The 22,061-nt window shown below is 51.7% G+C and overlaps 1 protein-coding gene, 2 long non-coding RNA genes and 1 gene segment (V, D, J or C); 2 read left to right on the top strand and 2 right to left on the bottom strand.

Moving 5' to 3' along the window:
• Positions 1 to 406: 406 nt before the first annotated feature.
• LOC128083790 (vacuolar protein sorting-associated protein 29-like) lies at positions 407 to 2,783 on the top strand. 2 transcript variants are annotated; one of them, XM_052689340.1, is made up of 4 exons: positions 407 to 509; positions 866 to 1,054; positions 1,583 to 1,818; positions 2,343 to 2,783. In XM_052689340.1, exons 1-4 carry the CDS (start codon positions 507 to 509, stop codon positions 2,458 to 2,460), a joined length of 546 nt encoding a protein of 181 aa, XP_052545300.1. In that variant the 5' UTR covers positions 407 to 506; the 3' UTR covers positions 2,461 to 2,783. The 2 variants fall into 2 exon arrangements, with proteins under 2 accessions (XP_052545300.1, XP_052545299.1); XM_052689339.1 differs by lacking the exon at positions 407 to 509 and having other exon boundaries at positions 544 to 1,054.
• A 2,978-nt stretch (positions 2,784 to 5,761) lies between these two features.
• Positions 5,762 to 21,647, bottom strand: LOC128084170 (Ig lambda chain V-1 region-like). The segment is given in 4 exon segments: positions 5,762 to 5,887; positions 6,062 to 6,311; positions 8,169 to 8,241; positions 21,551 to 21,647. Coding segments are annotated over 4 exon segments (495 nt in total).
• Positions 8,605 to 13,800, bottom strand: LOC128083794 (uncharacterized). The gene is made up of 3 exons (XR_008208193.1): positions 13,698 to 13,800; positions 12,974 to 13,026; positions 8,605 to 8,680 (listed from the first exon to the last, which is right to left on the bottom strand). It is a non-coding gene; the product is annotated as an uncharacterized LOC128083794 (long non-coding RNA).
• Positions 11,033 to 19,850, top strand: LOC128083793 (uncharacterized). The gene is made up of 3 exons (XR_008208192.1): positions 11,033 to 11,158; positions 16,841 to 16,919; positions 19,736 to 19,850. It is a non-coding gene; the product is annotated as an uncharacterized LOC128083793 (long non-coding RNA).
• Positions 21,648 to 22,061: the final 414 nt, after the last annotated feature.

Below are 22,061 nucleotides of genomic sequence, written 5' to 3' on the forward strand. Positions count from 1 at the left end.
CTCACGCACCCCCCACTCCCCCGGCCGCCATTTTGTCGCGCCTCACGCACCCCCCTCCCCCTCGTCCGCCATTTTGTCGCGCCCCTCTCCCCTTCACAGAAGTCTGCACGCCCCTCACGGTTCCCTACCGCTTCTGAGGGAAAAGGACGGGTGTAATTGCACGGGCATTGCTGGGCGCTTTGTACGAACGCTGTCACGCAGGGGGGTACTGCGTCTTTTATTAAATTCTCACAGATAACTTTCACAGCGCGAAGAGAGCAACACCGCAACGCTTCGCGCCCAACGCGATGACAACGACCGCGCCCCCGCACTACGCATGCGCAGCACAGCCGGGCACGCACTGAGACTGGCTTTGGGGGCGGGGCCAGAGCTGTATTGCCGTGTCACGTGGGGCAATTCGAGAGCTGCCATTGGCCTAGGGGAGGAGAAAATGAGGCGCGCTACTTTCTGGCTACTGTAGTGCGCGTCGAGGTAACGGGTTGGTCGGAGCTCTGTGGTGGAGCAGGATGGTGAGCGGGGGTCTTGAGGCCGCCTCCTTGTCCTGCTGGGCTGGCGCGGTGGCTCTGGGACTGGACTTTAGTGGTGTTTGGTGTGGTGCTCGCTGTCCTTTGGTGTCACTGGGTCGTGAATTCCCTCAGCTGGGTGGTGAGAGCCCATGGGTGTGTCCTATTAGGAGTAGTCGTGGGGTGCAGTGTGGGCTTTTTGTGTGTGTTGAGGGTGCTTCCCTGGAAGCTAATTCTGGGAGAAATCCCTGCTGCCTCTGTAAAAGTTGTTGGAAAAATCAGACGCACTGGAGCTGCTGACTGCCTTTGTACTATTGAGTGATATGGTTAAAACTCTCTCTTTCCTCGTGGTGTGTGTGAAGCTGGTGTTAGTGCTAGGAGACCTGCACATCCCACACCGATGCAGTGGTCTGCCAGCGAAGTTCAAGAGCCTCCTGGTTCCGGGGAAAATTCAGCATATTTTGTGCACAGGAAACCTCTGCACCAAGGAAAGCTATGACTACCTCAGGACTTTGGCTGGGGACATTCATGTTGTTAAGGGGGACTCTGAGGTAATGTTCTCGCTGTTGTTAATTCCTCTGTCCTCCATCTTGCAAACCATAGTTGTCCCATTGAAACCTGGGAAGACCTTCAGCGTTTACAATTCACGACCATTAAGGTGTGGGGCTAGGAAGTAGGAATGAATAAGGCTGAAGAAGCAAAATGACTTTCTAGGCTTTTCTTATTGCACCTATGGTAAGGGAGGACTTGATGTGTACTGGTGATACGTGCACTCAACTTTTCAAGTTCTGCATGAATCTGCTTATGATTGCTGTGATGTTGCTGCAGTCCTTCAGATTGCTGCAGGAATGGGGAGCTTCTTTACTGTTGAATAGCCTTGTAGCTCCTGCTCTCCATGTGGTTCCAGTCAGGCTCAAGATCCCAGTTCTTTGTTTTGCAGTTACTCTTCTTAATACATGGTGCAAGCATCTGGATCACTGTACAATCTTGGTAGTAAAAGGCAGACTTGTGTTGTGAACCTTCATTGTGTTGGTGAGGTACTCTGTTTGATTTCTAACTTGTGTATTTCTCTTTCTCAGAGTCTGAATTATCCTGAACAGAAGGTTGTAACTGTTGGGCAATTCAGAATTGGGTTGATTCATGGCCATCAAGTCATTCCCTGGGGGGATGTCGCAAGCTTGGCATTGCTACGGAGGCAGCTGGATGTAGACATTCTTATCTCAGGACACACACACAGATTTGAAGCATTTGAGCATGAAAATAAGTTCTACATCAACCCGGGATCAGCTACAGGAGCCTACACTGCTTTAGAAACGTGAGTGCAATGAGCCTTGAACCTCAGATGTGTATCTGCCCTTAAGAGTGCTGCCCAAGTGTTGCAGAGTACTGGTGAGATGCAGCACCAATGCAGGCCATCTCTTCCCTTCCCCCAAGAACGCAGCCTAGCTCCCACTGTTCATAAGGCTTTGATTAGCTCATGAGCTGGCCTGGACAGCCTGGCACTGATGTGTCATGGTCACAATCCTAAACCCATATGATGTTGTGATGCTGTTTCTTAGAGTTGCATTGCCTCCAGGTGTTTTCCAGAAGCTGTGTGCTGAACTTCTGTTGGGAAGGAGCCCCTCAGGGCACTGCCAGCATCTGAGCCTTCCAGAAGCTGGGACATTCAGCCCTGAGGGCTGCTCTGGCTAATTGCAGCCTCTGAGCTGTGGTACTTCCCAGATGACTGCAGCTCTTTGCAATTTAATGTTTTGTAATATATTTCCATAAGACATCTTGGTAAGAAGGGTAAGGTAAAAAGGGTGATTGACAAAGTATGCCTTTTTTTTTTTTTTCCAGGAACGTCATTCCTTCATTCGTACTGATGGATATCCAGTCTTCCACAGTTGTAACTTATGTATACCAGCTAATTGAGGACGATGTGAAAGTAGAAAGAATTGAGTTCAAGAAACACTGATACGTGTTTGAATCTGCTCACCATCTCTCGTTCCTCCTCTTTTAGTTAAAGCTGAATCCGGCCACGTGGGGGTGCTGCTGCAGCGGCGTGTTGGGTTGTAAATCTGCAGCCACGTGAGCTTGTGAAGTTCACAAGTAGGGTTTAGAACAGGAGAAACTGAGTAAGAGAAATGGGAGTATATTTAAAAAAAAAAAAAAGTGTGTGTATATATATCCTATATTTAAGAAGGAGGTGCTGTTGTTCCTGGCCTTGTGGAGTTGCAGCTAGTGGTTGCTTGGGACTGAACCTATGTAAAATGAGCATAGAATAAAATGGTATTTTCATGTTTCTGGATCCTATTAATTGTTTGTTAACTGAGAAGAGGACAGGAATTCAGTCTCGGGGCTGGAAGGGAGCTGCTCTTTGCTTCCCATTGTGTACTACTGAAACCTCTCTGGATTTATCAGAGATGCTCAATGGACTCTTAACAGCACTGACTGTGGCACCTGAACCTCCTGCTGCCTCCAGCCTCCCTTCCTGGCTGATATGCTTGTGTTGAAGAGCTGTGGGAGGCTGGTGCAGTGCTGTGGGTGAGGCTAGGCCAGCTAAATAGCCTGGGAGCTGGCCAGGGGACTTGGTGGGAGGAGCAGGGCTGGGGAATGATGTGAATAGCAGGTTGTGCCACTGCTGCTGTGAGGAAGAAGGCTGCTTCTGCAAGTGCTGTGCAATGCAGGATGGCAAAGTGCTTCTGCTAGCCCTAGGCCTTTGCTCATGGCTGTGGTGGTGCTTAACAGTGCCAGACTGCAGAAAGTGGACATGTGCAGCTGCTCTGGGAGTAGCGACAACAGCTATGGCTGGTACTAGCAGAAGACACCTGGCAGTGCCCTTGTCACTGTGATCTATCAAAACACCAAGAGACCCTCAGGTATCTCTTTATTCTTTTCTGGTTCCACATCTGGCTATGTTAACTGGGGTCTGAGCCAAGATGAGAATGTCTATTACTGTGGTGATTGGGATGGGTGCTATTTGGTCAGGTCTGATACATAGTCTACACCAGGCAATGGGTTAAGACTGCTGAGCCTACAGGTGCATGAGGAGATTCTGAGGACAGGGGACACTTCTGTCTGTCCCTACAAAGGCCCAAGTCCCTGGCTGTGTACAGTTAATCTGCCCAGGGCACCTGAGCTGTGGGCAAGTACTGCCAGGAGAGGGACCCAGGCCATGGTACAGTCCCAATAGCTCTGTGTACCCATGCCAATGGGGCTGTGCTGCAGACCATCACCCCCCCCTGCCCCAAACTTCCTAAGTTTTACCTCTCTCCTCCAATTAATCACTGTCACCGCACAGCACTAGTGCTGTCATCCCAGTTCCCACAGTAATAGCCTTGGCTTGGACCCCAGTGATGGTTAATGTGTTTGTGGAGCTGGAGAATTGTGAAGGGATGTTCGAGGGTCTGTTGGTGTTGTAATAGATCACAGTGACAGGGGCACTGCCAGGTGACTTCTGCTGGACCCAGACATAATTGCCACTACCCCCAGAGCAGGTGATCTTGACATTTTCTTCTGGGTTTGCTGACATTGAGGCCAGCTGAGTCAGTGCTGCCTGCACCAGGGAACCTGGAGAGGGAGACGGGAGAAAATGGAGCTCAATGAGTGTGGGACACACAGCCTCAGCATAGTGCAGTGGGATAACACTTCTGAGCATGCAGTCCCAAATGCAACCTCAGGACTCCCTCATCTGCTCCAGCATTAACATCTATGGCTGCTCCCAGCAGCAGGCTCCTGGCAGTGCCATTGTTGCTCTGATATTGGGGGCCAGCAAGAGACCCTCAGACGTTGCTTCATACTTTTCCTGTTTCAAATCCTGTGCCATGCACAAACTAACTGTCGTCGATATTCAAGCCAAGGGTGAGACTGGCTGTTACTGTGGTGCCTGGGACAGCAGCAGTAATTCTCGTATGGTGATACAGGGAGATGTGGGGGGGAAAAAAGGGTAGATAAAGGGATTAAAAATGGAGGATTTCTGCTCATCTGTCTCACAGCCAAGCTGGGCTGTACAGCTGAGGCAGGTACCTGCCCACTCTGCAAAGCACTGTCTGCAAATGGCCTACCTCTTGTACCTTGTGGTGCAAGAGGAGATTCTGGGTATAGAAGACAGCCCTTTCTGTCCCTGCAAAGACACAGCACTGTGTCATGCCCAGACTGTGTCTGCTGTTACTGCTGGCAGCTCCATCCTCCAGCTTCTGAAGAGGCATGGATGTTGCTTCAGAAGTCTCTTCTGAGGTCTCTTCTGCAATGGTGGTGTTCCTCATCCCACTGCTGCCAGGTGAGGGCTGTCAGGCATTTGCTGAGTCCCATTTTCTCCCCTCTCTCCTCTCCCTCTCCAGGTTCCCTGGTGCAGGCAGCACTGACTGAGCTGGACTGAGTGTCAGCAAACCTGGGAGAAACAGTCAAGATCACCTGCTCCAGGAGTAGCGAGAACTATGGTTGGCACCAGCAGAAGTCACCTGGCAGTGCCCTTGTCACTGTGATCTATCAGAACACCAAGAGACCCTCAGGTATCTCAGAGAAGGCTGCTTCTGCAAATGCTTTGCAATGCAGGATGGCAAAGTGCTTCTGCTAGCCCTAGGCCCTTGCTCATGGCTGTGGTGGTGCTTAACAGTGCCAGAGTGCAGAAAGTGGGCATGTGCAGCTGCTCTGGGAGTAGCGACAACAGCTATGGCTGGTACCAGCAGAAGACACCTGGCAGTGCCCCTGTCACTGTGATCTATCAGAACACCGAGAGACCCTCAGGTATCTCTTTATTCTTTTCTGGTTCCACATCTGGCTTTGTTAACATGTTAACTGGGGTTTGAGTCAAGGATGAGAATGTCTATTACTGTGGTGACAAGAAAATGTTCAGGGATTAAAAATGGAGGTTTGTGCCCTTTTCTCTGATGGCTGAGCTGGGCTGTACAGTGAGATGAGTTCCTGTCCCCTATACAAAGCACTGTCTGTGAATGGTCTCTGTTGTGTGTTGTGGTGCATGAGGGCATTCTGGGGATAGAAGGCACTCCTCCCTGTCTGTGAGAAGTGGCAACACTGTGTCATTCCCAGCTCTGCTCGGAGTTACTCTGTCTGCCCTGTAGTCCTGATGTGGTTGCCTCCATGCTGGGGTGCTCTGGGTTTGGCTCTGATCCTCCAAAATGGCAGTGGTCTCTTCTCTTCTGATGGTATTCCTCATTGCACTGCTGCGCAGGGAGAGTTGTGTGAGTTGGGCACTCACTGAATTCTGTTTTTCCCCTCTCTCCTTCTCCAGGTTCCCTGGTGCAGGCAGCACTGACTCAGCCAGCCTCGGTGCCAGCAAACCTGGGAGAAGCTGTCAAGATCACCTGCTCCAGGGGTGGCAGCTGGAGTGGCTGGCACCTGTGGTAGGAGGCATTGAGGATGGGAACAACACAGTGCTGTGCCTGTGCAGGAATGGGGATAATGAGGCACTGGACCCAGAATTGATTACTGATTGAAAAGGTTCAGTAAGGGAGGACACTTACATGTACAGCCTGGCAGAAAGGGCTGGATCCTACCTCAGCCATGATTCAGCAAGGGCAGAAAGCCTTGGTTTTGAATTGCAGTCTGTTTGTTACCCCCACATCTCCCCGTGTCGTTACACCAGCACTGCTGCTGCTGTCCCAGCCACCACAGTAATAGACAGCCTTGTCTTCAGCGTAGATCCCACTGATGGTTAATGTGTGCGTGGAGCTGGAGAGGGAACTGGAGAATCGTGAAGGGATGTTGGAGGGTCTGTTGGTGTTGGTATAGATCACAGTGACAAGGGCACTGCCAGGTGACTTCTGCTGGTACCAGCCATAATAGTTGTTGCTACCCCCAGAGCAGGTGAGCGTGGTGGTTTCTCCTGGGTTCACTGACAGCGAGGCTGACTGAGTCAGCGCTGCCTGCACAGGGAACCTGGAGAGGAGAGAGTGGAGAAAATAGGGTTCAGTGAGTGTCTGATACTCAGTCCTCAGCATACAGCAGTGGGACTGAGCCCCATGCCCGAAGTCCCCAACTGCATGCAGTAAATCTGCCCTGTTCACCTTAGCTTAGTGGGCAAGTACTGTCAGAAGAGGGACTAAAACAGTGCTGTGATCCCAGCAGCTGTGTGTCCCTACACCAATGGGGCTGTGCTGCAGACCATCATTTTCTCTTAAGCCCCAAGCTGTCCCTAGCACAGCCTCTCCATGCAAAGCTAGCCCCGATAGCATGTAGCAACCCCCATTGCAGTGCTCCCACCGCACTCATGGCTAGCCTAGCCATCACTGGGTTTGAAGCAGAGACTCAGAGGTGGGGAACAGAGTTACAGACCTTAGTTAAAAGTTGAGGTTTTCTGCACTTGCTGACTTATGGATTAGTAGGGCTGGGACTGAGGCAGATTTCTGTCCTCTCTATGTGGGCATATTTGAAAATGTTCTCAGTGTGTTTAGATATATGGGAGGCTACTTTGGGTCCAGAGCCAAACTGTACCTGCCCCTACAAAAGTACAGCACCATGTCGTTCCCAGCCTTGCTCCATGTTGTTGCTTTGAGCCCCATTCTCCTGCTGGAGCTGTCTCTGTGCTGGGATGCTCTGATCTGGGCCCTCATCCTCCAATGTACTAGTGGCCATTGCTGAGGTTTCTTATCCTTTAATGGTGGTGTTCTCTTTCCCACTGTTGCATGCAGAGGAGTGTCCATGTTGGGCACTGACTGAGCACCATTTTTCTCTCTTCCCCTCCAGGTTCCCTGGTGCAGGCAGCAGTGACTCAGTTGGCCTCACTGTCAAGGAACCTGGGAGAAATTGTCACGATCACCTGCTCCGGGGGTAGTACCAACTATTATGGCTGGTACCAGCAGAAGTCACCTGGCAGTGCCCTTGTCACTGTGATCTATGCTAACACCAACAGACCCTCAGACATCCCTTCACGATTCTCCGGTTCCCTCTCTGGCTCCACGGCCACATTAACCATCACTGGGGTCCAAGCCGAGGACGAGGCTGTCTATTACTGTGGTGCCTACGGCGGCAGCAGTACTGATATAGAGAAATGGGGAGAGGAGGTGGGTGAACTGTTGTACAGAGCTAAAAATAATGGATTTCTGCCCTTCTCCATTATGACTTTTATTGAGTTTTTTTCCTCTTCCTGTGGTGGTATTGCCTGGTTTTCCTGTGTTTTGAAGAGCAGAAGGCACGGGCAAGGGTCTTGGTGGGAGAGCTGTCTCTAGCAGGGATAGTGAATGCCCTAAATGGAAGAGAGGGACACAGCTATGGCCATTTTTGATGAGGGGTGTCCAAAGCAGAACAGCACATAACCGTGCCTCTCCTGTGGCATGAAGGGGAGTGCATTCACAGCCATGGCCATGCGGAGGTAAGAGTAACATGCTTACTGCAGTAATTCTGCGCATAGAAGAGGAAGAAGGACAGAAAAATCTTCCTACAGTTTTAAATTTTCTCTCTTCTCCAGTTAATCACTGTCACCATACAGCACTAGTGCTGCTGTCCCTGCTCCCACAGTAATAGACAGCCTCGTCCTCGGCTTGGACCCCATTGATGGTTAATGTGGCCGTGGAGCCGGATATGGAACCGGAGAATCGTGAAGGGATGTCTGAGGGTCTGTTGGTGTTGCGATAGATCACAGTGACAGGGGCACTGCCAGGTGACTTCTGCTGGTACCAGCCATAATAATAATTGCCAGCAGAGCTACTGCTACCCCCGGAGCAGGTGATCGTGACGGTTTCTCCCAGGTTTGCTGATGCAGTGGCTGGCTGAGTCAGTGCTGCCTGCACCAGGGAACCTGGAGAGAGAGAGGTGAGAAAATGGAGCTCAATGAGTGCCCAACACACACAGCCTTTCTCTCTCCTGGCTGAGCTGGACTGTACAGCTGAGGTGGGTTCCTGTTCCCTCTGCAGAGCACAGTCTATTAATGGCCTCTCTATTGTATGATGTGGTGGGACAGAAGGCATTTCTCTCTGCCACACTGCAAAGGCACAGCACTGTGCCATTCCAAGCACCGCTCCCTGCTGCTGGTGTGGCATGGCTGTGGCTGAGGTCCCTTCTCCTCCACTGGTACTGTTCCCTGGTCAATTGCTGCCCTGTGAGGGCTGTGGGGGGGGCACTTGCTGACCTTCATTTTGCTCCCCTCTCTGCTTTCCCTTTCCAGGTTCCCTGGTGCAGGCAGCACTGACTCAGCCGGCCTCAGTGTCAGTGAACCTGGGAGAAACCGTCACGATCACCTGCTCTGGGAGTAGTGGCTACTATGGCAGTTACTGTTAAGGGAGCACCAGAAGAAGACCTCTGCCAGCACTCCTTTCTCTGTGATCTATCTCAACACCAACAGACCTTCGAACATCCCCCCACAATTCTGCAGTTTCAACTTGGGCTCCACACTCATGGTAACTGGGGTCCAAGCTGTGGACAAGGCTGTCTATTACTGCAGGAATGAAGACAGCAGCAGTACTAGTACCACAGTGACAGAGAGCAATGGAGATGTGACATACAGACCCCCTATCAGGGCTGGGAACAGTTTCCACTGACACCCACATCTGTTCCTGGATTAACAACTATTATGGCTGGTACCAGCAGAAGTCACCTGGCAGTGCCCCTGTCACTGTGATCTATAGCAACACCAACAGACCCTCAAACATCCCTTCACGATTCTCCGGTTCCAAATCCGGCTCCACGCACACATTAACCATCACTGGGGTCCAAGCCGAGGACGAGGCTGTCTATTACTGTGGGAGCCACGACAGCAGCAGTACTGCTGGTAGTAAAACAGGGGGATGTGAAAGAGAGATAGTTCTGAATTAAAAATTTATGTTTTCTGCCTTTCTCCCTCAGGGTAGTGATGGGCTGTGCCACTCAGCCAAGTTTCCCCCTGCATAGCCATGGCCTTGAACATCTTACCTGTTCTACCTCATTGTATGGGAGGTTAATCTCCCCGTTATGCTGGAGAAACAATAAATATCATTTCCTGCAGGGCTAGCAGTGGCTATGGTTATGGCTGGTACCAGCAGATAATCTTGGGCAGTGCCTCTGTCACTGTGTGGTATAGCAACAGGAGGAGCACATCAGGCATCCCGCTTTGATTCTCTTTATGCATCTAACTTCAAGAGCAAGTTAACCATTACTGATGTTGAAACCAAGGATGAGGCTGTTTAGTTTGTTTAGCTACTACAACAGTGATGCTAGTATAGTGACAGAGGGAAACATAGCTGTGATGTCTACTTCTGCAGTGCCCTAGGGCATGGAAGTGAGAACAGTCAAAGCCATGACCGCAGGGAGGGAACAGGAACGTGCCTACAACAAGCTCTGCATGGTTGAAACACAGAACATCAGAAGAGCAGCAAGGACGAGGGCTGGGCACAGTGCCTGCCCATCCTTTGTGGGAATGGCTACAGCTGGAGTTCAGTCGTCGTGAAGCAGCTGGCAGGCTGTCAGCACAGATAGTCCCCAGGACTCCCCTTTGTTTGACATGACATTACAAACACTATTGCTAGGCATCAAACTGTATTGATTTGTTTGAGGGTAGGAAGGCCTTGTAGACAGAGCAGGATAGGCAAGATCAATGAGCTATGTCCAACCCCTCGACATTCAAGAAGGGTAAGGGCCAGGTTCTGCACTTAGGTCATAACAACCCAAAGCATTAGTGGAGGCACAAGAGATGAGTTATTGAAGGGTCTCATTGTAACAGGCTGATGGTTGTTTTATGATCATGAAGATATCTTCCACCCAAACAGCTGTAGGAGGACAAGGTGCTCTGTCCCCAGAATCACCTGCAACAAAAAACACAGCAGGGAGGACATAAAGAACTGTGACCATCTTCAGGATGGTCATCTGCCTTAGTCCCGTTAGTCTGATCAGCTATAAGAGAGAACAACAAAAAACCTTTGCTTATTGCTGTGATCTCTACCTCACTTCCATATCAGTATAACAGCAGGAATGCTGCTGTCCTTGCTCCCACAGTAATAGACAGCCTCGTCCTCAGCTTGGACCCCAGTGATGGTTAATGTGGCTGTGGAGCCGGATCGGGAACCGGAGAATCGTGAAGGGATGTCTGAGGGTCTGCTGCTGCTACCATAGATCACAGTGACAGGGGCACTGCCAGGTGCTGGTACCAGCCATAAGCACTGTTAATCCCAGAGCAGGTGATCTTCACAGTTTCCCCTGGGTTCACTGACCTTGACTCTGGCTGTGTCAGTGCTGCCTGCACCAGGGAGCCTGGAGGGGGAGAGAAGAGAAGGGAGAAAACAGGGCTTAGCAAGTGCCTGACACACAACACCCAGCGCCAGAAGATGGCACTGATCCCTAAGACAATGAGACCGTGCATGTTCAAAAGGTTCTCTTTTTCTCTGCTGCTTTCTCTCAGCCTGGCTGTAGGGTCTCCCCTCCCTCCTACTGCTCTCCTTCGACCTGTACATCAGGTTCCAGGGCTTCATTGCATTCTGCTCCTGCAGGCATTGCCCGGGCCCCTGCGGCTTGGGGTTGGTCACTCTGGGAGTAGCCATGAATATGGCTGGTTCCAGGAGAAACCTGGTAATGGTGCTGAGACTGTGATCCATAGCAACATCAAACATCCCTTCACAATTCTCCAGTTCCACCCTGCAGTGCTGCAACCAACATAACCAGCACTGCTGTCGTAGCTCCCACAGTAATAGACAGCCTCGTCCTCGGCTTGGACCCCAGTGATGGTTAATGTGGCTGTGGAGCCGGATGTGGAACCAGAGAATCGTGAAAGGATGTTGGAGGGTCTTTCATCATCCCAATAGATCACAGTGACAGGGGCACTGCCAGGTGACTTCTGCTGATACCAGCCATAGCTGCTACTACTCCCAGAGCAGGTGATCGTGACAGTTTCTCCTGGGTTCGCTGACAGCGAGTCTGACTGAGTCAGTGCTGCCTGTACCAGGGAACCTGAAAAGGGAGTGGAGAGAGGAAAAGAAAAACTGTCTCAGTGGGTGCCTGACATACAGAGCCTTCCCAGCAAAGCAGTGGGTCAGAGGCCCCAAGCCCATAAGGCGCCAGCTGCACACAGTGATTATGCCCAGGTCAACTGCCCAGGTGACCTTGGTGACCACCACTAGGAGAATGGTGTTACTCCAACAGTTGTGCTATGGCCTCCAACTCCCTCTTAGCCTCCCACCCTTCTACAGCACAAAGCTGGCACTGATGGACACTGGCCACCCCCCCATTCCATGCTCCCCCTGCCTACTGTAGGCATTTTCCTTGATCCCAGAAGACTAATCATGATTAGCCATTACTGGGGTCCAAAATGAGCACAAGCATATGTACTACTGTGATGACTTGGGAAACAGCACTTATGGTAGTAGAATGGCACGGGGAGATGGGAAACTGAGTTACTGACTCCAGTTCAAAATGGAAGCTTTCTGCACTTACTGACTTTGGCTGACCAGGGCTGTGGGACTGAGGCAGGTTTCTGTTCTCTCTGCATGGCCATGTTTGTAAATGCCCTCCTCTCTGTACTTAGGTGTATGGGAGATTACTCTAGCACTTAGCCACATTGTACCTGTCCCTAGCAAGGCACAGCAGTTTGTTAGCCCCAGCCCTGCTCCCTGTTGCTGATGTGAGCCCTTATCTCCTGCTGGAGCTGCCTCTGTGCTGAGATGCTCCAGGCTGGGCTCTAACCTTCCAACATACCAATTGGTGTGAACCCTTCTCCTCCGATGATAGCACTCCCTCCCCTGCTATTTCTTGGGGAAGGCTGTGCAAATTGGGCACTTGCTGAGTCCCATTTTCTCCCCTCTCCTTCTCCAAGTTCCCTGGTGCAGGCAGCACTGACTCAACCAGAATCAGTATCAGTAAACCTGGGAGAAACCGTCAGGAGAAACTGCTCTGGGGGTAGCTATGAATATGGCTGGTACCAGCAGAAGTCACCTGGCAGTGCCCCGTCACTGTAAACCATAGGAACACCATCAGACCCTCCAACATCCCTTCACGATTCTCCGCTTCCACATCCGGCTCCACAAACACATTAACCATCACTGGGGTCCAAGCCGAGGACGAGGCTGTCTATTACTGTGGGGGCTACGACAGCAGCAGTAATCCTGGTATGGTGATAAGGAGACATAGGGGAAAAAAGGCATACAGAGTGGTTGAAAATGGAGGATTTCTGCTCATCTGTCTCACAGCCAAGCTGGGCTGAAGCAGGTTCCTGACCTCTCTGCAAATGGCCTACCTCTTGTACCTTGTGGTGCAAGAGGAGATTCTGGGTATAGAAGGCACCTCTTTCTGTCCCTGCAAAGACACAGCACCGTGTCACACCCAGACCATGTTTGCTGTTACTGCTGGCAGCTCCATCCTCCAGCTTCTGAAGAGGCATGGATGATTGTGAGGTCTCTTCTGCAATGGTGGTGTTCCTCATCCCACCACTGCCAGGCAAGGGCTGTGTGCATCAAGCACTTGCTGAACCACTTTTTCTCCCCTCTCTCCTCTCCAGGTTCCTTGGTGCAGGCAGCACTGACTCAGTCGGATTCACTGTCAGCAAACCTGGGAGAAACCGTCACGATCACCTGCTCTGGGGGTAGCAGTGGCTATGCTTATGGCTGGTTCCAGCAGAAGTCACCTGGCAGTGCCCCTGTCACTGTGATCTATGACAACACCAAGAGACCCTCAGACATCCCTTCACGATTCTCCGGTTCCATATCCGGCTCCACGGGCACATTAACCATCACTGGGGTCCAAGCTGAGGACGAGGCTGTCTATTACTGTGGGAGTGCAGACAGCAGTACTGGTACCATAGTGACTCAGAAGTCACATAAGTCTCCTTCAGTGCAAGGAGCAGTTAATGCCCTTAACTGTCTCTGCCTAAGAAGTTCCATCTCCATCTTTGCCCCACGCTGCAGGGCTCCGGTCCTCTTGAGCTGCCAGGCTGCATACCAGGTCCTGCTGGCTGCCTCCCTGTCTTTCTACATCACTATTTGCACATATAGTGTCCACTGCATGCACTGGGGCAACAGTTCCTCACTGCTCAGTCCCTGCTGGAGGGCCACAGTCACCCAGCTGATATATCAGCATAGCACAGGTTCTTCCCCAAGCATCCCTACAGCACCTTGGTGGCCCTCCCTTGGACTCTCTGCTGCACCCCATTTTCTTCCCTCTCTCCTTTTCAGGTTCCCTAGTGCAGGCAGTACAGACAGCCAGCCTCAGTGTCAGCAAACCTGGAAGAAACTGTCAAGAGCACCTGCTCTGGGGGTAGCAGTAGCAGTGCTTATGGCTGGTTCCAGCAGAAGTCACCCAGCAGTGCCCCAGTCACTGTGATCTACTGGAATAACAAAAGACCCTCAAACATCCCTTCACGATTCTCCGGTGCCCAGTCCGGCTCCACAGCCACATTAACCATCACTGAGCCTGACTGCTACTGTGGGAGTGAAGGCAGCAGTGATGCTGGTCCCATGGTGACACAGCAGTGAGGAAGTGATACACAAACCTCCTGTCAGCACAAGCAGCAGCTGGCAGTCTTAGCTGTCTCTGTTTGATGGTAACACAGGTCCCCACCACAGCCCTACACTCCCTGTCCTGCAATGTGGGTTGCTGTGCACAGTGTCCTGAACACATCCCAACAAGATGCACAGCACTGCAGCACACCCAGCCCTGCCTGTAGCAGCTGATGCCCTTGTCCTATTTCTGCTGGAGCTGCCTCCATACTGGGGGGCTCCTTGCCGAGCTCTGATCCTCTAGAGTGCCACAGCTGTGGCTGAGGTCCCTTCCACTCTGATGGTGGGGGCACATTGCAGGAACAGAGCCCAGACCAGAACAGCTCAATACAGAGACAGCTCCAGCAGTGGGAGGCTGGGCCTTGCAGCAGCAACATGGAGCTGAGTGGAGGGGAGACACAGAGCTGTGCCTTTTCAGGGACAGGTCTAATGTGATTTAGTACCAGAGTAACCTCTCATACAGGTAGGTCCACCAAGGAAGGCATTTACAGACATGGTCATGCAGAGAAGACATAAATCTGCCTCAGCACCAAAGGCCTGTTCAGCTGTAAGCCAGCAAGGGTGAAAAACCTCTATTTTTAATCCTGATCAATCCATCAGTTGCTCATCTCCCAGTGACACTCTACCAGCATCAGTACTGCTGTCCAAGCTCCCACAGTAATAGACAGCCTCATCCTCAGCTTGGACCCCAGTGATGGTTAATGTGCCTGTGGAGCCAGATTTGGAACCAGAGAATCATGAAAGGATGCTCGAAGGTCTGTTGTTGTCATAGTAAATCACAGTGACCAGGGCACTGCCAGGTGACTTCTGCTGGAACCAGCCATAGCTATTGCTAGTGGCAGAGCAGGTGATCGTGACAGTTTCTCCCAGGTTTGCTGACACCAAGGCAGGCTGAGTCAGTGCTGCCTGCACCAGCCTGAACCTGGAGAAGGAGAGAAAATGGGGCTCAGTGAGCTCGCAACATGCACAGCATCCTCATTTAGCAGAGGGATGAGGCTGCTGAGCAGACAGACAAACATGGGACAACAGGATACCCACATATGCTCCAGGATTAACATCATCTATGGCTGGTACCAGGAGAAGATGCTGGCAGTGTCCCTGTCACTGTGATTTATTACGATTTACACCGGGATCCATGCTAACACTGGTAGACCCACATGCATTCTCTTAAAATTCTTTGGGGTCCAGTTAAGGCCCACACACATGAATTATCACATTACCACATGAACATATTAACTGTAACTGTGGTCCAAGTTGCAGACAACACTGCCCATTACTGCGGTGGCAATGACAGGAATGGTGGCCTGAGGATGACACCGATCCCTGGGGTAGTGAGACAAAGAAGTTCTTTTTTTCTCTGCTGCTTCCTCTCAGTCTGGCTCTAGGGTCTCCCCTCCTTCCTACTGCTCTCCTTCAACCTGCACATCAGGTCCCATGGCTTCGCTGTATTTCTGCTCCTGCAGGCGTTGCCTGGGGCCCTGCATCAAGACCAGGGATTGGCCACTCTGGGAGTAGTCATCAATATGGCTGGCTCCAGGAGAAACCTGGTAATGGTGCTGTGACTGTGATCCATAGTGACACCAACAGACTCTCAAACATCCTTTCACAATTCTCCAGTTCCACATCTGGCTCCATGCACAAGCTGACCATCACTGGAGTCCAAGCTGAGGACAAGGTTATCTATTACTGTGGAGACTGAACAGCTGCTATGCTGTATTTTGACAGTACGTAGTGAGAACATGGTGGGAATTCCTGTGGTGGGAATTCAAGAGGCCCTTGTCCTATCTGAATGGCCAGGACCTTGACTGTTACCCCAAATAATATTCTAGGAACGAGGGTGATACTGGGTATAGACCCCATTGCCCTCGTCCATCCCCAGGTTCCCTGGTGCAGGCAGCACTGACTCAGCCAGCCACTGCATCAGCAAACCTGGGAGAAACCGTCACGATCACCTGCTCCGGGGGTAGCAGCTATGCTGGCAGTTACTATTATGGCTGGTACCAGCAGAAGTCACCTGGCAGTGCCCCTGTCACTGTGATCTATGATAACACCTACAGACCCTCCAACATCCCTTCACGATTCTCCGGTTCCCTCTCCGGCTCCACGGCCACATTAACCATCACTGGGGTCCAAGCTGAGGACGAGGCTGTCTATTACTGTGGGAGCTGGGAATGCTGCTCCAGTGCTGTGTGGTGACAATGATTAAAAGGAACTGACATAAATACAACTGTTTTCTGTCCATCTTCCTTTTGGCCATGCAGAACTGTGGGTGCAGCAGTTTCCTGCTCCATCCACATGGCTATGGACGCCCTCCCTTTCACACCGTGGGGCACAGGACATGTCTGAGGCAGTGGGATGCGCTGCTCTGTTCTGGACACCCCTCATCAAAAATGGCCATAGCTGTGTCCCTCTCTCCCATTTGGGGCATCCACTATCCTGCCAGCACCAGCTCTCCCAACAAGACCCCTGCCATGCCTTCTGCTCCTTCTAACCACAGCAGTGGGTGCTGCCCCCAGAGCCACCCTGCAATTCCCCAGCACACACTGTCCATCCAGCAGCATGGGACAGGGAACACCACTGGCAGGAAGAGACAAGACCTCAAACACAGCCATAATGGAGACAGACAGAAGGCTGCCATTTTTATCCCTAGACATCATGTCACTGCATGTCTCCCTGTGCTTTTATATCCACAAAGCTGCTGTCATAGACCCCAATAGGACAGGAACATGAATGAGGTTCTGCAAAGGCAACAACACAACAGCTGTGGTCCCAGAGGGCAGAACTGACTGCCCTCAACAGCTCTGCCCATGCAGGGAAGAACACAGCAACAAGGAGGATGGAAACTGTCCTTGGGCCACCACCACTATAATCAGCACTGCCATGCAAGCTTCCTCATCCTCAGCTTGGACCTCAGTGATGGTTAATGTGGCCGTGGAGCCGGAGTAGGAACCGGAGAATCGTGAAGGGATGTTTGAGGGTCTGTTATTGTTGTTATAGATCACAGTGACAGGGGCACTGCCAGGTGACTTCTGCTGGAACCAGCCATAGCTGTAGCTACTCCCGGAGCAGGTGATCGTGACAGTTTCTCCCAGGTTGACACTGAGACCGGCTGAGTCAGGGCTGCCTGCACCAGGGAACCTGGAGAGGGAAGAAAACAGGGCTCAGTCTGTGCCTGACACACACAGCCCTCCACCTCCTCGTGGGGAGGTCACCCCTGAGCACACAGGCATACACAGAATATTCCCAACTTCTACTTCGTGGTTAACAGCAACTATGACTTGTACAAGCAGAAGACTCCTGACAATGCCACTTTAATCTATAATACCTCCACAATAAGCCCCTCACTCCTCTCTCTCTCTCCAGGTTCCCTGGTGCAGGCAGCAGTAACTCACAAGCCTCAGTATCAGCAAACCTGGGAGAAACTGTCAAGATCACCGGGGGTAACAGCATCTATGGTTATGGCTGGTACCAGCAGAAGTCACCTGGCAGTGCCCCTGTCACTGTGATCTATGAAAACACCGAGAGACCCTCAGACATCCCTTCTCGATTCTCCGGTTCCAAATCCGGCTCCACGGGCACATTAACCATCGCTGGGGTCCAAGCTGAGGACGAGGCTGTCTATTACTGTGCTAGCTGGGACAGCAGCGGTCCTGCTGGTAGTGACACAGCGAGGTATGAAACTGAGGTACAGCCTTGAATTAAAAATGGATGTTTCCTGCCTTTCTCTCTCAGGTTCACACTCAGCCGTGCCACTCAGGCCCTTCCCTCATTGCCCTGGACTATACATGGCAGGGCAAAAATCACACCCCAGCACTGACAGCAAGGAACCTGTAGGCTGCTGAGCAACCAGGCTAAAGCTCTGCACTTAGAGGTTATGTTTCCCACAGCACAAGGCTGCTGGCATAGAGCAGGGCTGGCTGCTCTTGTGCCAGAAGAGAAACACAGCCGCAGAATCTTTCAGGTCAGGATGATTGTTGTGATCTGCTCCTACCTCTGCTTAAGTGGCCACACCAACAGCACAGTGCCTAGGCCTGTGTGCAGGTGGCTGTCAGATCTCTAAGGAGGAGACTCCACGGTCTCTCTGGGCAACCTCTCAGTGCTACATTACCTTTGGATTAAGGATTAAGAACTCCTGGCTCCGTCCAGGCAGAACCTCTGCATTCTGTGCCACTGCCTCTTGTCATGCTGCTGGATTCTACTGGAGAAAGCCTGGCTCTGTTCACTTTGCACTCTCCCTTCAGGTTTGTGTGAGGGAGAAGAGAGAAAATAGGGCTCAGCAAGTACCCAACATACATAGCCCACACCAGGCTGTCAGATAAGGCACCTGATTCCACAGGGACAAATATGGTAGCAGGACACCCACATATGCACCAGGATTGTCAACAGCCATAGCTGGTTCCAGCAGAAGTCACCCAGCAGCACCCCAGTCACTGTGATCTATGCTAGCACCAGTAGACCCTCAAACATCCCTTCACGATTCTCCGGTGCCCAGTCCGGCTCCACAGCCACATTAACCATCACTGAGCCTGACTGCTACTGTGGGAGTGAAGGCAGCAGTGATGCTGGTCCCATGGTGACACAGCAGTGAGGAAGTGATACACAAACCTCCTGTCAGTGCAAAAAGCAGCTGGCAGTCTTAGCTGTCTCTGTTTGATGGTAACACAGGTCCCCACCACAGCCCTACACTCCCTGTCCTGCAATGCGGGTTGCTGTGCACAGTGTCCTGAACACATCCCAGCAAGATGCACAGCACTGCAGCACACCCAGCCCTGCCTGTAGCAGCTGATGCCCTTGTCCTATTTCTGCTGGAGCTGCCTCCATACTGGGGGGCTCCTTGCCGAGCTCTGATCATCTAGAGTGCCCACAGCTGTGGCTGAGGTCCCTTCCACTCTGATGGTGGGGGCACATTGCAGGAACAGAGCCCAGACCAGAACAGCTCAATACAGAGACAGCTCCAGCAGTGGGAGGCTGGGCCTTGCAGCAGCAACATGGAGCAGGGCTGGGTGGAGGGGAGACACAGAGCTGTGCCTTTTCAGGTGATTTTCAGGTAATGCAATTTAGTACCCAGAATAACCTCTCATACGGGTAGGTCCACCAAGGAAGGCATTTACAGACATGGCCATGCAGAGAAGACATAAATCTGCCTCAGCACCAAAGGCTTGCTCAGCCTATCAGCAAGTGCAGAAGACCTCTGTTTTTAACTCAGGTCTGCAGCTCAGTTCTGCATCTTCCTTTGTTTCTATACCAGCATTAGTGCTACTATATTAGCCACCACAGCCTCATCTTCTGACCTTAGTGACAACTAACCACAATTGGTCTTCGGGGGTCCAGGGAAATGGCTGCATTGGGCAGGGGGAGCATCTGATGGGAGCTGCCACTGGGAGGGCAGCTTCTGCATGAGTGGGCTGTGTTGTGGGCAGTCCAGGATATGAAAAGGAGTTTGATTCCATGGCATAGACCCATTGCCATGAGGATGGGCAGCTGCTGGGATAATGCCACAGCCTGTGCCCCTCTCCTGCTGGCTGTGCTGACCCACAGCTTTGGTGCCGTAGGAAGATCCACTGTGCCCAGCTGGGGTCTTTGGGCAGTGGGCCCCATCCCACATCTGCTGGAATTTTTAAGACTTGGCATCAATTCAGTGCAACATCTCTCTGTATCACCCATAACCAGTACCGCTGCTGTCGTAGCTCCCACAGTAATAGACAGCCTCGTCCTCGGCTTGGACCCCAGTGATGGTTAATGTGGCTGTGGAGCCGGATCGGGAACCGGAGAATCGTGAAGGGATGTTTGAGGGTCTACCAGTGCTACCATAGATCACAGTGACAGGGGCACTGCCAGGTGACTTCTGCTGGTACCAGCCATAAGCATTGCTACTCCCAGAGCAGGTGATCGTGACAGTTTCTCCTAGGTTTGCTGACACTGAGGCCAGCTGAGGCACTGCTGCCTGCACCAGGGAACCAGGAAAGGGAGAGGAGCAAGGGGAGAAAATGGTGCTCAAGAAGCGCCTGACACACACAGGCCTCCCAAGCAGCAGTAGGATGGGGAACACCACTATTAAAGGAGAAGGGACTTCAGCCATGGCCACAGGCTCATTAAAGGATGAGAACCCGGCCCAGAGCATCCCAGCATAGAGGCAGCTCCATGGAGGAGGGCTGGGGATGACAAATTGCTGCGTCTTTGCAAGGATAGGTACAATGTGGCTAAGTGGCAGAGTGATATCTCATACATCTAGGTATAGAGCATTTACAAACATGGCCACACAGAGGGGACAAATCTGCCTCAGCCCCAGAGCCCTGATCAGCCCTTAAGTCAGTAAGTGCAGAAAGCCTCCATTTTGAACTCAGGTCAGTAACTGAGTTGTCCATCTCATTGTGTCACTGTTCCCTAATTTGGAACCCAGTGATAGCTAACCATGATCAGCCAGCTCCTGTAAGCCAAGTAAAAGAGCACAGTGAGCAGGGAGAGCACTGCAGCAGGAGCTAATAGTGATCATAGGGTCCTGTACAGTGGGCAGTTTTTATGAGTGAGTTGTGGTCCGTGGCATAGCCCTAACAACACTGGGATACACAGCTGTAAGAACTGCACCATGGCTTGGGCTCCTTTCCTGGTGGCATTTGCCCACAGCTCTGGTATCCTGGGAAGGCTTGCTGCACCTTGTTGTCAGTAAAACTGCAGTAAGCCATTAAGATTTGATACGATTCCACCCCCCTGCTCTACTCTTGTGGGTCCCCACCTGGAGTAGCGCATCCAGCTCTGGTACCACCAACACAAAAAGGACATGGAGCTGCTGGAGCAGGTCCAGAGGAGGACCACGAAGATGATCAGAGGACTGGAGCACCTCCCTTACAGAACAGGCTGAGAGGCCTGGGGTTTTTGAGCCTGCAGAAGACAAGGCTCCAGGGGACCTTTCAGTGGCCTTCCAGTACTTGAAGGGGGCCTACAGGAAAGCTGGGGAGGGACTTTCTATAGGGACATGTAGCAACAGGACAAGGAGAAATGGCTTTAAACTGGAAGAGGGTAGATTTAGTTTAGATAATAACAAGAAAGTCTTTACAGTAAGGATAGCAAGACAATGAAACAGGTTGCCCAAAGCAGCTATGGCTGCCTTCTCACTGGAAGCATTCAAGGCCAGGCTGGATGGGGCTGTGAGCAACCTGTTCTAGGGGGAGGTGACCCTGCCTAAAGCATTGGAACTAAATAGTCTTAAAGCTCCCTTCCAGCCCAAATCACTCTGAGCAATTCTACGAAGATCACCTGCTCCGGGAGTAGCTACAACTATGGCTGGTACCAACAGAAGTCACCTGGCAGTGCCCCTGTCACTGTGATCTATAGCAGCACCAACAGACCCTCAAACATCCCTTCACGATTCTCCGGTTCCAAATCTGGCTCCACGGCCACATTAACCATCACTGGGGTCCAAGCTGAGGACGAGGCTGTCTATTACTGCGGGAGCATAGACAGCAGCTATGTTGGTACCACAGTGACACAGAGCAATGGAAAATGATACATAACCTTTTGTACATCTGCAATGGGTATCACTCAAGCTGATGGAAAGCAAGCAATAAAAGCAGAGCATCACAACTGTAGGCTACAGCAAATGAGAACAAGCCCAAATGCAGCAACCACAAAAACAGATAAATAAAAATTACTTACCTTTAGAAGACCTCAAGAACACAGGGATCACCAGCAAGGCACCCATATCTCCACTGCCAACCCTTAAATGAGGTCTGGGAAGGGGTGGAGCCAGGACCCAGGTCACTCAGGTACATTGCATGCACCTGAGTTCCCCTGGGTTGGCCCTGTCTTTCTACCAGGTGCTCAATCACTGCTGCAGGCTGTGACTCAGCATTTCCACTACAACATCACAGGGAGCAGTTGTCAGTCTCTGCTGTTCCTGTGAGGATGCCCCAGGAGACCTGAAGGCCTGATTGGTAGTGAGGGTTCCCAACTCTATCCACTGTTAACAGGCATCATATTTACAGCAGCATAAACCTGGCAGTGGTGTTATTGCTGTGATGCTGCTGTCCCTGCCACCACAGTAATAGACCGCCTCGTCCTCGGCTTGGACCCCAGCGATGGTTAATGTGGCCGTGGAGCCGGAGTAGGAACCGGAGAATCGTGAAGGGATGTTGGAGGGTCTGCTGCTGCTATCATAGATCACAGT

Source organism: Tympanuchus pallidicinctus, unplaced genomic scaffold (genome assembly GCF_026119805.1).
Source record: "Tympanuchus pallidicinctus isolate F22 unplaced genomic scaffold, pur_lepc_1.0 scaffold25, whole genome shotgun sequence".
NCBI lineage: Eukaryota > Metazoa > Chordata > Aves > Galliformes > Phasianidae > Tympanuchus > Tympanuchus pallidicinctus.